The sequence below is a fragment of the Myotis myotis genome, unplaced genomic scaffold, assembly GCF_014108235.1.
Source record: "Myotis myotis isolate mMyoMyo1 unplaced genomic scaffold, mMyoMyo1.p scaffold_m19_p_15, whole genome shotgun sequence".
In the NCBI taxonomy this organism is placed as follows: Eukaryota; Metazoa; Chordata; class Mammalia; order Chiroptera; family Vespertilionidae; genus Myotis; species Myotis myotis.
In genome coordinates this window covers 6,124,516-6,140,962 of record NW_023416319.1, presented here as the reverse complement: position 1 = coordinate 6,140,962, position 16,447 = coordinate 6,124,516, and the positions used below count along the sequence as shown (strand labels likewise).

General features: G+C 58.3%; 1 protein-coding gene across 3 annotated transcripts; it reads left to right on the top strand.

The window, feature by feature from the left end:
• The first annotated feature begins 16 nt into the window (after nucleotides 1–16).
• On the top strand, nucleotides 17–6,330 carry EMX2 (empty spiracles homeobox 2). 3 transcript variants are annotated; one of them, XR_004972097.1, is made up of 4 exons: nucleotides 17–591; nucleotides 2,513–2,697; nucleotides 4,820–5,403; nucleotides 5,966–6,330. XR_004972097.1 is itself a non-coding variant. In XM_036335843.1 (3 exons), exons 1-3 carry the CDS (start codon nucleotides 186–188, stop codon nucleotides 4,985–4,987), a joined length of 759 nt encoding a protein of 252 aa, XP_036191736.1. In that variant the 5' UTR covers nucleotides 17–185; the 3' UTR covers nucleotides 4,988–6,330. The 3 variants fall into 3 exon arrangements, 2 of the variants coding, with proteins under 2 accessions (XP_036191736.1, XP_036191737.1); XM_036335843.1 differs by having other exon boundaries at nucleotides 4,820–6,330; XM_036335844.1 differs by lacking the exons at nucleotides 2,513–2,697; nucleotides 5,966–6,330 and having other exon boundaries at nucleotides 4,820–4,923.
• Nucleotides 6,331–16,447: the final 10,117 nt, after the last annotated feature.

Sequence of the window (16,447 nt, the reverse complement as noted above, 5' to 3'; positions counted from 1 at the left end):
CCCTCCCCCTCCCCCCTCCTTTCCTTTTTCCTTTCCTTTCTTTCTTCCTTTCCTCCCCCCACCCCCACCCCAAACAAACAAGTCCCCAATTCTCGTCGGTGCTCGCCGCGGGCAGCGGGCGGCGGAGGCAGCGCGCCACGGTCGCCGCGAGCCGGGAGCCCCGGGCGCCAGCTCCGCGGCGCAGCATGTTCCAGCCGGCGCCCAAGCGCTGCTTCACCATCGAGTCGCTGGTGGCCAAGGACAGTCCCCTGCCCGCCTCGCGCTCCGAGGACCCCATCCGTCCCGCGGCGCTCAGCTACGCCAACTCCAGCCCCATCAACCCGTTCCTCAACGGCTTCCACTCGGCCGCCGCCGCCGCCGCCGGCAGGGGCGTCTACTCCAACCCGGACTTGGTGTTCGCCGAGGCGGTCTCGCACCCGCCCAACCCCGCGGTGCCGGTGCACCCCGTGCCGCCGCCGCACGCCCTGGCCGCGCACCCCCTGCCCTCCTCGCACTCGCCACACCCCCTCTTCGCCTCGCAGCAGCGGGACCCGTCCACCTTCTACCCGTGGCTCATCCACCGCTACCGGTATCTGGGCCATCGCTTCCAAGGTACGTGCCACGTCGCGGGGCTGCCGCGCGCCGCATCCCGCACAGCCTGGGCCTGCTCGGGGTGGGCGCCGGGCAAGGCCCGGGTGGAGGTGCCTCCCGCCGGCGGGCCGCGAGCCCTCGTGGGCAACTGGGCGGCGAAGAGCGGGGTGTTGGTCCCCGGCTCCCAAAGCGGCGGCCCGGTTTGGGACTGGACTGCGGCCGCTGGTGGTTCCGAGTCCTCTCGGGTCAAGGCAGGCGGCCCAGGAGCCCCAGACCCCGCGGGGTGCCCAGGCTCCGCGTCTTCTCGGCGATGCCCTCGAAACCTTGGCTCCAAGGGGCGAGGACTGGGCGCCTTCGACTGCGCTCTACCCTGTTCGCCACCGGCTCCGCGTCCCTTCCGCCCAGACCCGTGACTTCTCGGTCTCTGACTTTCTTGGGGCGGCGAGGGGACCCGCGCGCCCGGGGCAGAATCAAGGGGTTTGTTTTCTCCCCCGCGCGCCAGGGCAAAATCAGGGTGTGTGTGTGTGTGTGTGTGTGTGTGTGTGTGTGTGTGTGTGTGTGTGTTTTCCTGCTTTTTGGAGGCCCCGCAGGGGCGGGAACCCGCGCGGATTGAAACCGCCGATGCTCGGCCCTTTCCATCCGGGCGCCGAGCGGCCGCGTCAGGAAGGCAGGTTCCGTCTGGGTTTTGTTTGTTTATTTATTTACTTATTTTTCTTTTAAGAGAAATGAGCCGAGTCTCGCCAGGGCTAGAGAAAATTGTTTGGGTGTTTTCCTTTCTTGCTATTTCTGTTTGTTTGTTTTATTTTTCTCTGGGTGGGGGTGGAAGAAACAAAGTTAAAACTCCGGGAAAAGAGGCGAGGAATTAGTGTAGCGCTGGGAGCCGGGAAAAGACCGACCCCCCGCGGCCGCAGATCGATACCCAGCGGCTGGTCCATTCATTAACCCTTGGCGTTCCTGCCGGAGTTCAGAACCGGGTACAGGCCACCCCGCCCCTCATTTAAAAAAACAGAACAAAAACAGCCGTTCCCTTTCCTCCCTTGACTAGATAGGCCTCCATTCCAGCCTGAACTGTGGGTTAGTTTTTCTTCGTCTGGGCTTTTAGTGAATCCATTTCCCACCCGAATGAGAAAACCCCAAACTCTTTGGCTTTGCTCGCAAAGTTTAGGGCCCCCTCTCCGTATCCTCTGCCGGCCACGCTCCTGGCCCTCGCACCAGGCCCAGGGCAGCCGTGATCCTCCGGGGTCGTGGATGGTCCCCTCGGGCCCCCTCCGCTCACTAGCTCCCGGGTTTCGATCCCTTCGCCGAGTCTCCCCGTTCTCTGGAGCCGGGAACGCGAGAGCCGGGTCTTCGGGAGGCAGGAGCGGAGCGCACCCGCCGGGGACATTTCGGTCCCAGCCGGGCTGGAAAGACACGCCGGGCCTCTGCACTTTTCCAGAGGGGAAGAACTTAAATACAGAATTTAAAGATAAGTCCCCGAGAAAACTCTGAATATTGGTCCGCTGCCTCGCCGCCCTGGGTCAGAGCTCCCCGAGAGCTTAGAAAGAGGAGAAAGCCGCCGTCCCTTTGGGTCGTGGGCTCCCACTCCCGGGTCTGTCCCTGGCGCCCCCTCCTCTGCCCTGGGCGCCCGGCTCGGCGGTGGCGAGGCCCGCGCGCCACGGCGGCTGATGAGTCCGCGGAGGTCAGGAGCCTGGGGACTGGCCCAGCAGGGCAGCTGCGGGGTGGCTGCCGCACAGGCAGAGCCCGGCGGTCTGGGCGGTGCAGCCGGGCCCGTGCCTACTATGCCGGCCGGAGGGTACCCGGACCCACCCGCCAAGCCGCCGGGGCTACGCACAGGCCCGGAGCGCGGTGTCCCGCCAGCCCGTCTCCTGAGAAGCGCGCGGCCCCGGCCAGGCCGGCGCCCCCCACCCCCTCCCTAATGGGACTTACGTTGTGTCCCCCGCAGGGAACGACGCAAGCCCCGAGAGCTTCCTTTTGCACAACGCGCTGGCCCGAAAGCCGAAGCGGATCCGAACCGCCTTTTCCCCGTCCCAGCTTCTGAGGCTGGAACACGCCTTCGAGAAAAACCACTACGTGGTGGGCGCCGAGAGGAAGCAGCTGGCACACAGCCTCAGCCTCACGGAAACTCAGGTGAGTGGGGCCCAGGCGCGGCGACCCCCACCCCAATCTCGGGACCCACGCAGCTGGCACACAAGTGCTGAGCTCAGAGAGGGCCGTCGCCAAAGGGCCGGGGACTTGGTTCCACGCCCCCCGCTCAGGATGTAGACGTTTCCAGGTGCCAGGCTTCCTTGGTCTCCAGATGGGACCGCAGGAGTCTACCTGCCCCAGGCGCTGGGGAGAGGGGCGGGGGGCGGGCGGCCTGGATCGCTCCTGCTGTCCGCTGGACTTAGCTCCTGGCTAACACAGTTGCACTTTTGGGGGAAACTTTTGGCGAGAGTCTGGGGACCCGGCTGGGGTCCAGGAAGAGGGAGAGAGCAGTGGGGGTGTCGGAGTGTTGGGTGTGGAAGCTGGAGAAGTCTGGGAATTGGTTAAAGGCAAGTTCTGTGCGAACACAGACCCCTGCTCACACCGGTTACTCCCCACGAAGGGATCTGAGAGTCGGAAGGCGGAGGCCGTGTGTCGTGGGCGCGTCCCTAAATCAGAGAATCAGAGCTGCGAGGCTGCGGCGCGGGGACAGGCCCTGCCTGCGCCGCAGGGTCCCGGCTCTGGCCGGCCCAGGGGCGGGGAGGGGGCTCCGGGCTACAGTAGGCGCTACTGTACGCGGAGCCGCAGGGTGGGGTCAGAGTTCCCGGCAAACAGTAACGTTTTCGTGCGGATTAAGTTGTAACAGTGTTTCTGGGCGGTGCAAAGAGGTCCAGGCTTTTGTTTTAAGACGTTCCCCCGGACAAAACCGAGGAGGGCGTCGCGGGTAGGTGCGGGGCCGGCACCAGGCGCGGCCGGCCCGGCTGATTCATCCTGGAGCGTCGAGGCGGCGGTGGTCTTTGTCCGCCTCGCTGCCCACGCCGCCCGCTGTCTTTGTGTGCGTGTCAAGCCCGGAGCGCACGGACGCGCGCCTTGGGCGAGCGCCGGGAGAAATGAACCGTCCTCCCCTCAATTAGCAAACTCAAAGCAAATTACAGTCAGCCTTGTTCCAGCTCCGCTTGTTCACGGGGCACTTGGGGGGATTGGGGCTATTGGGGAGAACGAGCTGGGACCTGGGCTGGACTCTCCGAGCAGGGAGTGGAGCCGACCTCAGCGGCCTGTGGCGGTGCGATCAGGTCCGAGGGCAGGGGAGGTGCGGCCACCTCCATTTTCCTTACCTGCACCTCACCAGGTGGGAAGTTAGGGTGGCCTTACTGTCTGGTCTGGTCACTGGATAGAGACCCACTGCCCAGGTTCCCCAGAGGGCGATGGGGATTGCAGCCCCAGTAAGTCCTTTCCTCATTGCTCCCTGGACCTCTAGCAGTTACTCTGAGGCCAGGCTGCCAGAGGAGCCTCCTGCTAAGGGATGTGACCAGGGTGGGAAGCTGGCCCAGGCCTGTCTTGGGGCTGGCCAGGAGGGGGCAAAAGAAGGCGCTCTCTCTCCCCCTCTCCTCTGTCTCAGTTTCTTTCTTCCCCTCTGTCCTGAGGTCTTTCAGAAGCTTTCACTTTTGAGCCTCTTTCCCTAACTGCAGTGGAATAGCTGGGTTGGTCCCCAGGCTGCTGCACCCCGCGTCCCTCCTGGCTGCCTCCAGCACCCCCTAGCACCCACTCTCGCTCACCTGCAAGAATCCTGGGCCAGGAGAGGGAAGCTCAGGCAGACATGACTGCCTACCGGGCCCGGGCCTGGCCCAGGAAGTGCTATGTTTAGGCAACGCCCGGAACCGCACAGAAAAGAGAAAGCACATTGGGCCCTGCAGGGAGCCCGGGCAGCTGCGGCGGAGTCTTTCCCGCATGCACGGGCTAGGGAGAGGGGGTTCCGGACAGGTCGCTTTTTGCTTTTCTTAGGATTTTTATAGGGGTTTCCCTGGCTTCTATTCTCAGTGGACTGAGGGTGTCCCCTTCAGGGCAAGGTGAGCAGGACTGTGCGCTGGGGTCCCGAGCCGGGAAAGTGACTCGGGTGACCCAGGGTGGGGAGCCGGGTTTCTGCAGCTCCGCTCCCCTAAGGGAGGCTGTGCACAGGCTGCTGCGGGACGCGCACGGGGCCGGACGGACGGGGCCTGCCGGGCGCAGGCAGAGAGGTAGGAGGGCGCTGTGGAGGAACTAACGCGCCCCTTCTGCGTCTGGCCCGCAGGTAAAAGTATGGTTTCAGAACCGGAGGACGAAGTTCAAAAGACAGAAGCTGGAGGAAGAAGGTTCAGATTCGCAACAAAAGAAAAAAGGGACGCATCACATTAACCGGTGGAGAATCGCCACCAAGCAGGCCAGCCCGGAGGAAATAGACGTGACCTCGGACGATTAAAAACACAACCCGAACCCCACGGAAACGGACAGAGCGGAGCAAAACAGAGGACAGGGAGAGGCGGGGAAGAAGAAAACACCCTACAAAACAAAAACAAACCGCACACACACATTCGCCGAGAAGGGGAGAGGGAGTCGGAGGGACAGCGGAGAGCGCGTCGCAGACTTTGGGCCGCGAGGGCGCAGGGCCCTGATCGGAGGCCGCGCCATGATGGCAGAGGATGGAGGCTCCTTGATCAACATGCAACCCTTGTCTAAAGAGGCAGCTGAGAGAGAGAGAGAATGAGAGAGAGAGAGAGAGAGAGAGAGAGAGAGAGAGAGAGAGAGAGAGAGATCTAAAGGTGGCAAAGCGGCAGGCGCTCTGACAAGGGGAGCTGTCAGTCAAAGGCCCAACCAGCGAGACAAGATGATTGGCAGGTATTCCGTTTATCGCAGTCCGACTTTATTTTTCTTTGTAAAAAAGATAATAATAATGATGATAAAAGGAAAAAAAAAAGCAACCAGGCACAGGACTTTTTATTTTGCACTTCACAGTGTTCCCCACCCACCCCCAGTCTTTAAAAATAATCAGTAATAATAACGATGATCGAAATTTCATATCCAGCCCCATCCCACACATGTCCAAAAACTTGAATTGCATGTAGCAGTTGTTGGGCGAATGGTGTCTAAAGACAGAAAATGAATTGTAACTTTCTTTTCCTTTTGAAGACAGGTTCTGTGTGCTTTTGATTTTGAGTTTTGATTTTCGAGAAATGTGCAGTCTGTAAACACGTTTTGATATCTTCTGATGTCAAAGTGATTGTGAAAGCTAAACTAGTAGGCTCAGCGATAGTGGTCCTCTTACAGAGAAATGGGGAGCCGGATGGGGGGCTGGGGGTGGCTGGGGAGGGTGCCCACAAGAGGAGTCAGGAATTGTGTTGGAAAAAAAATACCTAAATTAATTCTATTTCTTGGACATTCCCTTTCCTAACATCCCAAGGCTTAAAATCACGAAGCAAACTCCTTTTAGTGGTTGGAGATATTGGCTGAGTTCAACCATTGACTGCAAAGGCCATTCCAAACTTTAAATCGATCGATTGCAAAAACCGAAGGACTGTAGTTAGCGGGGATGATGCTAAGTGTGGCCAAAGACATGGCGGCAAGTTTTCAAGCACTGAGTTTCTATTCCAAGATCATAGACTTACTAAAGAGAGTGACAAACGCTTCCTTAATGTCTTCTATACCAGAATGTAAATATTTTTGTGTTTTGTGTTAATTTGTTAGAATTCTAACACACTATATACTTCCAAGAAGTATGTCAATGTCAATATTTTGTCAATAAAGATTTATCAATATGCCCTCAGAGTAGTTGTCTTGGGAAACCAAAGTCAGTTTTTTTCTGTAAAAAGTATGTCCAGTAATTTGAGTGTGGTCCTTCCCCAACTAGGCTCAAGAAACCCAGTCTCCTCACCCCCAGAAGGGCCAGACTGATGGATTCTTGGGCATTTTAAAGAGAGATGAGGGTGGAAAGGGGAGAGGATTAGGAAAACTTAAATCCTTCAGAAAAGGGATGGGAGAAAAAGTTTTTCCAACCAGACCATCGCCCATTGCAAGGCCTACAGAGGGAGTTTAGTTTCAATGGCAGGTTAAAAATGCCTACTTCTTGCAACCTCTCAAGTCAGCTTTTAAAAAACCTAAACAGATAGTTATGTATGGAAGAATATTCCTCCGGGATTGGGGAAAACACCTTGCCGAATTGGAACCCTGCGACTTTGAAGCTGTTTTTTGACTTTTAAACCCCAAAGTACAAATCTCTCTCTCAATCTCCCCCCCCCCCTCTCTCTTTCTCTCTCCTTTCTTCCTTTCCTCGCCCTCTGTCCCCCGTCTGCCGAGGGTGCGAAGGCAGGCCCAAGGTCCTCAGCAGCCTCATACAGTGAGGGAGCGTCCTGGGAAACCTCCACCTCTGGATTTCAACATTCAAAGTTGTAACCAGTCTTGGAGGAAACTTTGCTCCCCCGTCCTCCGTCCTCCCGCCCCCCCCCCTTCTGGGGTACGGGTTGTTTTTGCATGCTTCATTTGCTTCTTATCCTGATAGGCTGCATTAATCAGTTTTATTTCCATTGATAGAGAAACCTCGTCTGCTCTGTTCGAGCTACAAAGCGTCCTGCGAGCTTTTGTGAAAGTGCAAATCAGTTTAAGCAATTATCATACCAGGAATATGAAGGGGAAAGAGGAGGCCTTGCCCAGTGGTCTCCTTTAATCTCTTAATCCACAGATCCAGGGGGGCTGCCTGGACATAATTTAGGACAATCTCCCCACCCTTTACACTGTGATAAGGCCAAGTTACAATGCAGGGCAAAAATACAAGCTTTGTTAACATCCTGCCTTGAAAAGTTAAGATTAGACATTCTGTGCACGTGAGGGGACTATAGGGCACGATGGAAATTTTTCTTCCTCCCCCCCAACCCCGTCCCCTCCTCTCTTTTAAAGTGGAATGCATTCTTGATCTTTCTCCCTCGTTTTACTTTATTTTGGCCTGTCTCTCCGTGTCCCTTCCTCTCCAGAACCCTGGCTGTTCCGGGTGCTGATTTTCACGCAGACTCCTGGGAAGGTGTATATGTTGTGGGGAGACTTGGGTGCAGGAGGTTGTGGGGGGAGGAGGTGGGAGGGGGCCGCCTCAGGAGACCCAGGCTTGTCTCTGGAAGTAAAGGGACAGGTGCTGCCCTGGGTATCACGGGAAACTTAAGTGAGGATTTCGGCCCCATTGACAGCAAGACCTTAGTGACGAAGGCTGTCCGGAGTTCTCCCAGTCACTGTTACATTACGCCATGCTTCTGTCTAGACAACTTACCCTTCTACCCACTTGCCCAAACTCAGAGTACCTGGGACCTGCAGGACAGACCTGCTAAAATTCAGGCTGGCTTTTCCAGAAGAAAATGTCTCAATTTGATACAAAGTTGATTTCTGCAGAACCATATACTTTTTTTTTAAGTACAAGACATGGGGGGGGGCGGTGACTAAGATTTTTTTTTGTAAACGTCCTATGTAGTGAGTGTAACAGCAATAAAATCATCAGAGAATACCATTAGCTTTGGGAAAAAAAAACCCCACCTAAAAGCTTTATTACAAACCAAGCTTTGAAAATAGGGGGGATTAGGCGGCTGAAAGGGTCCCACAATGGTAAGAAGAAAAGGTTTCATGCTAATGAGGTTAATGCCCTTTGTATCTCAGGCCTCCACATCTTCATTACGCGCTATCTCCGGCTGCACGGAGCGGCTCAGAGGCCCGCAATCCACTCCAACGCCCCCCTTCCCGGCCCAGAGAAGGATTTGATAGCAGCTCTGTTCAAACTAGATAATTATATCTTTTCAAGTCGGAATTAAGATAAAGAAAGTGCAGCAGAGGCGGCTCGCCTTGATCCACTGCAAACAAATTTGGCGCACTTTCCAGGCCTTCCCCCCCACCCCTCCGAAAGGCAGGACAGTCAGCTTATTAGCCGCTCGTTTGCTTTATTAATTCATCTACTTAAAGTGGCAGGATTAGGACGTCTAATGTGGACGCGGGCTGCCGTGGCGCTGAAGAATATAAATATTTGCGAGATGCCATCCCATGATGGCAATCTGGGCACGGGGCGCAGGGCAGGGTGCGGGCGCGTGTGCCTGACGACTGCGTGCGTCCCCCTCGCTGAGCGCGCGGGCTGGGCTGCAGCCTTTCGGACAAGGGGTGCGTGGGAGCTGTGTGTCCCGGGCCCGGGTCCTCTCTGGTGTTTCATGGGTGCCAGCCCTGGAGGCCCCGGCAGGGCTCTGTGGGCATCCAGGGCCAGGTTCTGTGTTCCTCCCTGAACATGGCGAACCACACGCATGTGGCCGTGTGTCCTGCCTGTTGCCCAACATCGGAACGTAGTTGACATGTTTGATCCAGGTCCGGCTCCCTTGTTGATTACCTGTGGGCCAGCCCTAGTCAGCATTTCCCAGAGCGAGTCAAAAGGGATGTCTATTGCCTGTGCGCCCCAACTACATTCTCCTTCCTGCAAGGTACACGTGGGTTCAGCTTGCGTTTTGAGTTGGGGATTCTGTTCCTCTTCGAGGCCCAGGGCCCGGCAGGCGGGAGGGGAGGTGGGGGTTGGGGGTGGTGGTTCAAAGCATCAGCAGCTCTGGAGGGGGGAGAAACCTCGGACCCCCACCGGGGGTATGACCCCTTTCTGCTTCTCCCTCTGAGTGTCCGGTGGCCCCAGCTCCCTCCGACTCTGCTCCTGGCAGCCAAGCCGAGCTGCAGCGGGTGCGTTGGCGGAGGCCCGGAACCTGCCGGGCCACTTTTGTGCTGGGGCGGACTGTGGCAGGCAGAGCGCCCGTGCCAAGCAGGCTAGGCAGAAAGGGGGCTTGGGCCTGCGTGCAGCCGTGGGAACCTCGGCTCCTCCCCGTCCCCGCCTCGCCTGGGTAGCAGGAAACAAAGTCCAGGACTCCAGGATCGTCAGGGGAGGGCCTCTGGCCATTGGGAGGCCAGGCCCCGGCCCTGATCTGCGGCGCAGTCCTGTGGGCTGGGCTGCCCGCGTGTGTGCAGTTGCAAGTCGAAATAGGGGTGTGGATGTTAAGTTAGGGCGAGCGGCCGCGCTTGTGTGTTTGCACAGGTCGCGTGTGTGCGTTAGGCCCGGAAACAGTTGTGTTTGTGTGGAGATGTAGCTGTGTGTCTGAGCCAGGACTCAGGCAGGGTGTGTAGATGCTGGTTGTGCTGGCTGCGTGAGAGGCTGGAGAGACCAGGGCTGCTGTGTCGTTGTGTGTGTCCAGCTGTCCAGCTTTCCTCGTGCCTCTAGAATTGTACTGAGTTGGGCAGGAACGTGTAGTTGTGCGGCCGTAGTTAGAGCGCCTGGAATACAGCTGTGTATGGAACCTGAGTGCCAGTGTCTGGCCGCGCAGCGGCAGTGGTTGTAAATCAGACGATGGGAATGGCCTCAGCGTCTCTCTCTCTCTCAGTGACATTTCGTGTTTGTGTGGGGGTTCCCGTGTGATGGTGCTTATGCCCAGAGCCCCGGCAGTATTTGCGTGTTTCTCGGGATCCACGTGTGTGTGTGTGTGTGTGTGTGTGTGTGTGTGGTGAGGAGGCCTGAGTTGGGGTGTAATTCCCACAGCGCACCACTGGCTCCGGAGTTTGGCCAACAACGGTCGTTTTCGGTAACTGCATTTTCCTAGGCCGGCCGGTATGACTCCAGCAATCAGCGTGTGATTTACTTGCTGCCTGTTCAGAGCGGCCGCGGGCCGGGCGGCAGGGGAACCGGGCCTACAGCGTTGGGTCGACGGGCTGGATGGAGGCCCAGCTGCGGGCCGCAGGCGCGCCTTGTTCGCGGCTCCGCTCACCCGCTCACCGCTGGATTTACTTCCCCAGAGCAGCCCCATAACTGGGGGAAGTGGGAGTTTTGAGAACTTGCTGACCCCAGTCGTGACCCCGCTCGGGGAGGCGGCTTCTCCCAGCGCGACCCTGTGCGCCAGGAAACGCGAGGCGGTGCCACACTTGAAAGCGAAAGGTCCATTCATCAGCCGCGCCCCAGCCTCTAATTGGCCTTTTGTTCATTAGAGCCTGTTGCCCAACGTGGAGGGGGGGGGATTGGGAGGGCCCCGGGGCTGCTGGTAAGGGTACTGGGGGCCACGGGCCGGGGTCCAGGTGGGCAAAGGCGCCTGGCACTCCTCTGAGGGGGCGCCAGAGCGCGCCGAAGATCGTGCCCACGTGCAAGTGCCCGGGCTGCAGCCATCAAGCTTCGGAGGCTCAAGGCCTCACGCCTGCCCCCACTCCCACCTGCAGACTGAGCCCACCTCTTTCCTCCGCACCCTGGGGGTTTCAGACCTGTTTCCCTGCCTCCCCCGCGTGCCCGGGCGCTGGCCTGGGAGCTGGGTTGGGCTTATGTCCTGCGTTTCTTTGTGCTTTGAGTTTATCAACCCGGGAGAGAGTCTGAGTTCCTCCTCCCTTTGCATGAACCAGGCTGCCCACCGGCCAAGCACCCCAGTCCGCTGGGTGGGGGAACTGAGCTAATTTTGGGGGAGGAGTTGGGAGTTGCCCACTCATCAGGGGCCCTATGGGGAAGAGATCCCGGGTCCTCACACTCTGAATTCGATCTTTCCCTTCAAGTCAAACCTCACCTTCCCGCTCCGGTCTCCCTTTCCACCCACAGCGACTGCCCCTCCGCACAGCGCAGGAGGCGCCCGAGAAAGCGCAGGGGGAAGGTCTTTCTCCCCGGAAGAAGCCCCGAGGTCAAGACTCCCAGAAGGGCCTGGGAGGAGCCTGGGATGGGGTCCTTTGAAAACCTCCCGGGTTCCCCAGCCGCACAGCTCGCCTCTCTCTGTACGGGAGGACCAGTTCTGCCTGGCAGTGGGCTGGCTGCCCGGCACCTCCAGGCTCTGGGCTCAGCCCGGCCCCAAGCTCCAGGGCCTATATATAGCGGGGCCTCCACAGCCCTGGGCTGGACCCTGACGGCAGGAAGAACTTGATCTTGCCTGCTTTGCTCCTGCTTCTGAAATTGATCCTTGAAATGAGAGAACAGACTCTACACAATTCCCATGGCCTTGACATAAGGTACAGCGATAAATATACACCACTAATGAGCAATTACCATATAATCACCTTCCAATTAGCTCGCATAATGATGAATTAAACATTCTAGCAGGCGGGATTAGGTTTCTTACTTTGTATATTATTTACGAAGGCTATAGCTTCTGCAAAGAAGCAAATATCAAATTAGATGGGGAATTTTCGCGTGGGGGTCATTATGCATTCAGGCCAGCGGCTGTGGCCTCCTGCAGGTACTGACCAGTGCATTTGGGCGTTTATTTCTCTCCTTCCTCCTTCTCTCTCTGGTCGCAATGGCTTCTCCTTTCCCCTCTTACCACCCGCGCCTGCCTGCCCGGTGAGCCTGCCTGCCCGGTGAGCCTGCCTGCCCGGTGAGCGGCTGGAGGCGGGGCGGGACCTCTGGCAGGGAAGACGCCTGCGGGTATTGAAACCCGCCCAGGGCCTGTCCCTCGGTGTGTGTGGGGGTGGGGGGCTCCGGCCGAGAAGGACGCCCGGGGCCTGGAGCCATCGGAGCTTTCGGAGAACAGCCGCCTGGCTCGCTGGCGGAGCGCGACTGCGGAGCGCAGGGCGGGCGCCTGCCTCCTGTCGCCAGGCCTCCCCGGGCCTCAGTGCGTCTGTCCCGATTTTCACCCCCTGCTCGCGCCCAGGTAACAGGAAAGTGTGTGTGTAGGGGGCGGGGAAATACCGAAACAATCAACCTCCACCGCACCCACCGCCACCTCTCTTGTTCCGAAATGAATTTTGGCAAGAGATTAGCCCCTAATCTGATCTAACGCTGCTGACATTTGGGAAGGAGATGAAAATGGCAGCTCAATTTCACTCAGAAACGGGGTCACTTCTCGGGGCTTCCCTCTGCTCCCTAGAGAATGTGGATGCCCCTCCCCCTCCCCCTTAAACCAGAGGAGGCGGCATGGAGCTGGGGTGGGGGGTGGGGGTTGGGGGGTGGGGGTGGGGTGGCAGGGAGGCGCCAGAGCCTGCTCACCCCAACCTCGGGGCAGGGGTGCCCCTGGGGCTGGACCCTGCTCTGTGTGTGGGTGGGGGCAGCTCCAAGGAAGGTGTGGGCTGGAGCTTCTGTCCACCCCTCCCCCCTTTCAGGGCCTCGTGCCTGGGCAGAGGTGGGTGGTCCTGGGCCCCAACCCAGGACTGTCCACTGGAGAGCCTCTTGTAGGGAGGCCCAGAGAAGACGAGAGTTTCAGGAGTCAAAGGACAGTGAGGCCATTAAAGCTGGGTGTCCCAAGGCCTGCCCGGTGGCCCCCCCCTGTGCTTCCTGGGTGGTGGGTGGTTGAACCCTGCAGCCTCATTTAGAGGGTCTGGCTCACTTAGAAATCATGGGTGTGCACGTGGTCTCTCCCCTGTTTGGCTCCCAGAGGCTTCCAGGTCTGACAGGTGGGAGCCAGGACTTCCCGGAGGCAGGGCCCAGACACCCACACACCCACTGCCGATGCAAGAGTTGGCCGGGCCACCTCCTTGGCCACTTAGTGGGGGCACAGTGCCTGGCCTCTCCCCTCAGCTGGGACTGTTGGGGCAGCAGCCTCATCCTGGTGCCAGGCAAGAGGGAACAGGTGGAGTCGTTTTGGGGGGACCGACCTGGTCCTTGGATCCTGTTCTTCAGGCAGGATTCCTTGGGGTTCAGAGACCCAGGACCAGCCACGAGAACCTGTGCTGGGGCCCCGAGAGGGTGCCCGGGAAGGAAGAGAGCTTTGTGCCTGAATCTGGCCATGCACTTCATTTGCATGCTAGCGGTCATGGATGCACGAGCCGTGCCTGAATGTGCTTGCATAGACTAACTTCAAGCATGCGGATCTCATACATGGGTGTGTAGGCGTGCACACTGGCCCTTATGGGGTCTTCCTGGTGGCTGGTTGCCCTGTGACTGGGAGAGTGACATGGGAGCTGGGTTTCAGTGCACCCCACACCCCAGGCCTCTTAGGCAGAGCACAATCTGTATTCCACACCCTGGAGCTCTGGTGCGGATTCTGTGCGTTGGGTGTGATATTATTGAAGGTGCCTTTATTACTAAGAACCAGTTTTATGAGGAGAAGTCCCTACTTCCCTGGTGTGCACCTAGCTGGGGACTGTCCCCTGACCCCTTCCCACCATGGAGGCTTTGGATGCAACAGCCACCCCTATCTGCCACCACAACGTAGCAAACACTATGCAGAAGGCTGGAAGCGCAGGTGAGTGGGGCTGAGTAACTGAGGGTGCACGTGTGTGTGTGTGTGTGTGTGTGTGTGTGTGTGTGTGTGAACGTTTGAGAATGAGTGACTGTGGACATTGGTTTGTGGGTGAGAGCCTGCAAGTGCATGTGTGAGTGTGAGTGTGTGTGTGTGTGTGTGTGTGTGTGTGAACGTTTGAGAATGAGTGACTATGGACATTGGTTTGTGGGTGAGAGCCTGCAAGTGCATGTGTGAGTGTGAGTGTGTGTGTGTGTGTGTGTGTGTGTGTGTGAACGTTTGAGAATGAGTGACTATGGACATTGGTTTGTGGGTGAGAGCCTGCAAGTGCATGTGTGAGTGTGTGTGTGTGTGTGTGAGTGTGTGTGTGGGTGAGCACGGCAGGGGGCCATACTGAGAATGTTGGTGGGGACCATGTAGAGGGTAGGGGCCCAGCTGGCTTCTCTGTCCTGACTCCCCCAGCCTCAGAGCACCCCCTTTCCCCTCGAGGTCTGCCTCCTGGAAGACTCATCCTGCCCCCTCCCTCCCTGCTGTCCTTGTCCCCCACTATCAATTATGGCAATTATGTCATCCACAAAAAACACAAGTGTCATCTCATACTGCAGATCACTTCAAGGGAAGGCCGCTGCTGCCTTAAGTGAGTGGTGCCCCATTGATTCAGATGTCACCCCCCCCCCCACTTGTGGGCTGGGGGCAGCACAGAGGGGACTTATTCAGCCCTGAGACCCTGGTGTGGGGTTGCTGCTGAAGCTGATGGAACGCAGCACGTTAAAGGCTCCTCTTCTCTGCCCACACCCTCCGCCCCCCTCATACCCTGCTCCCCCGCAAATTGTGAGTGTTCCCAGCTGAAAAGGAGATGTGACTGAGCATATGCTACAGTCCCAGGAGGGCAGAGAAGGGGTTAGACCAGGGCGCACATGTGTAACGTGTGTGGGGGGACCGATGACACATGTCCTCAGCTACTCTCCACCCATCAGCTCTCTGAACAGGTTCTGTCTGGGCGAGTGCAGACTTGAAAGAACAGTCTAGAGGGGTCACTTGATTCCTGGCCCCGGGGAAGGGCACAGGTAGGGCCAGGCGGCTCTGGCAATGGGCATCCAGCCTGATGCTCATCTCTGAAGCACCCTCCCTCCCCTGCGTCTGCGCTAGATTGCAGGCCAACCTGTGGGTGGGGGAGTGGGGAGGGGGTGAAGAGCTATTGCTCCTGCTCTGTGCCAGCGCGTTACAAGCACCATCTCAGTTTGTCCCGCCCCCTGCCATTGGCCAGGTCCTTGTCACTGCCCTCCTGCCCCTGCCCTCCGGCCTCTCCAGGGGAGGCTGACAGGGTGATGGAGAGGGCCTGGAGAGGGGAGGCCTGTTTCCTCGCCTTCCAGGAGCTGATCTGCTCTCTCCTCCCAGTCAAAGGGATGAAGCTGGGGTGGGGGAGGCTCAGAGTAAAGAGAGAGGAACCAACATAGCCCCACCCCCACCCGTGTCCTCTCTGCTGCCCGTCTGATTGTGGTTTACCCCCAGATTCTCATATCTGTCTCCAGGGAGGCGGAGAACCACCCCCACCCCTTCCCCAGCCCAATCTGGGCTTCAGTTTCCTCCTTTCCTCTCCTCTCTTTCTTCCCTTCTCTCGCTCCCTCCCTCCCTTCCTCTTTCTTCTTCCTCTTTGCAGCCCGTGGCAAACTAATACAAATGATTAACTAAATCTTGTTCCGTCTGTCTCTCCCAGGCATGCCCCCGGGCATCACTAATCTGAAGCAAATTGCAGACATTGTCTCTTTTCACCAGCGACAAGTTTGGGAGGCATCTCTAACAGGATTCTTTTAAAAGTTTAGCCACAGAATCATGACTCCATAATAATTCTACTCTCCGTGAGGCCATGGCAGGCCCATCTGCGAACACACGTGTCTTTCTCCCGTTTGGGCGTTTGGGGGTAATGCGAGTGCCTCCCCTTCCTTCGTGTGAACCGCGGATCTCCGTGTTGCCAGAGTGGCTGTAACTGCAGACCCTCGCAGGGCTCCACGGTCTCTAGAGAGGGGTTTTGCTCCCTTACCTGAGGCCTTGGTAGCTGTGGTCATGCGCCTGTCCCCCTTGGGTACCAGCACCTCTAGCCACTACTTCCCCGGCTGTTTCAGGGATACTCCTGGGAACCAGGCTCAGCAAACAATACCCGGGGATGACATGTCCAGGATAGCTGGGGCAGAACCTGGGCAGAGCCACTGACCCATTCCAGAGACACCTCCTTGGGGGCAGCTGAGGAGGGGCCCACCAGGAGGGTCAGCCCAGGACAGTCCTCCCAGTTGCTCCAGATGGACCTTAATGAGCTTCCAGAGAGCAGCCTGGTGGAGGGGGGGCGGAGGGCGCGTTGGGGGGGCACCTTCCTTTCCTCTGGCCGCCAGGGTCCGGGTCTGGAAACCGCAGCCACAGGGCCACAGCCTCCCTGAGCAGAGCCGAGAAGGGCTCCCCGGCTCCCCAGGCTGCGGCTGCATCCGCTGCATGGGTAAGTAGTGTCCCGGCAAGTAATTACACCCACGGCAGCTCAGTTGCACCCTCAGCAAATTAGGTGCGGATCCGAAGGTGTAATTAAGCAGCAGCGAGTGCAATTTAGTAATTGCGAGCGCCTTTCCTCACCGGTGCAGCAACTCCAGGCCCAAAGAGCCCGTCCGTCCGAGGCCTGTGCTGCTCCTCGACCCTCCCTGTTCTCAGTCGAGACAAACAGATCCCTGGCAGCCACATTCGGTGTGACTTCTCAATATTGGGGAAGA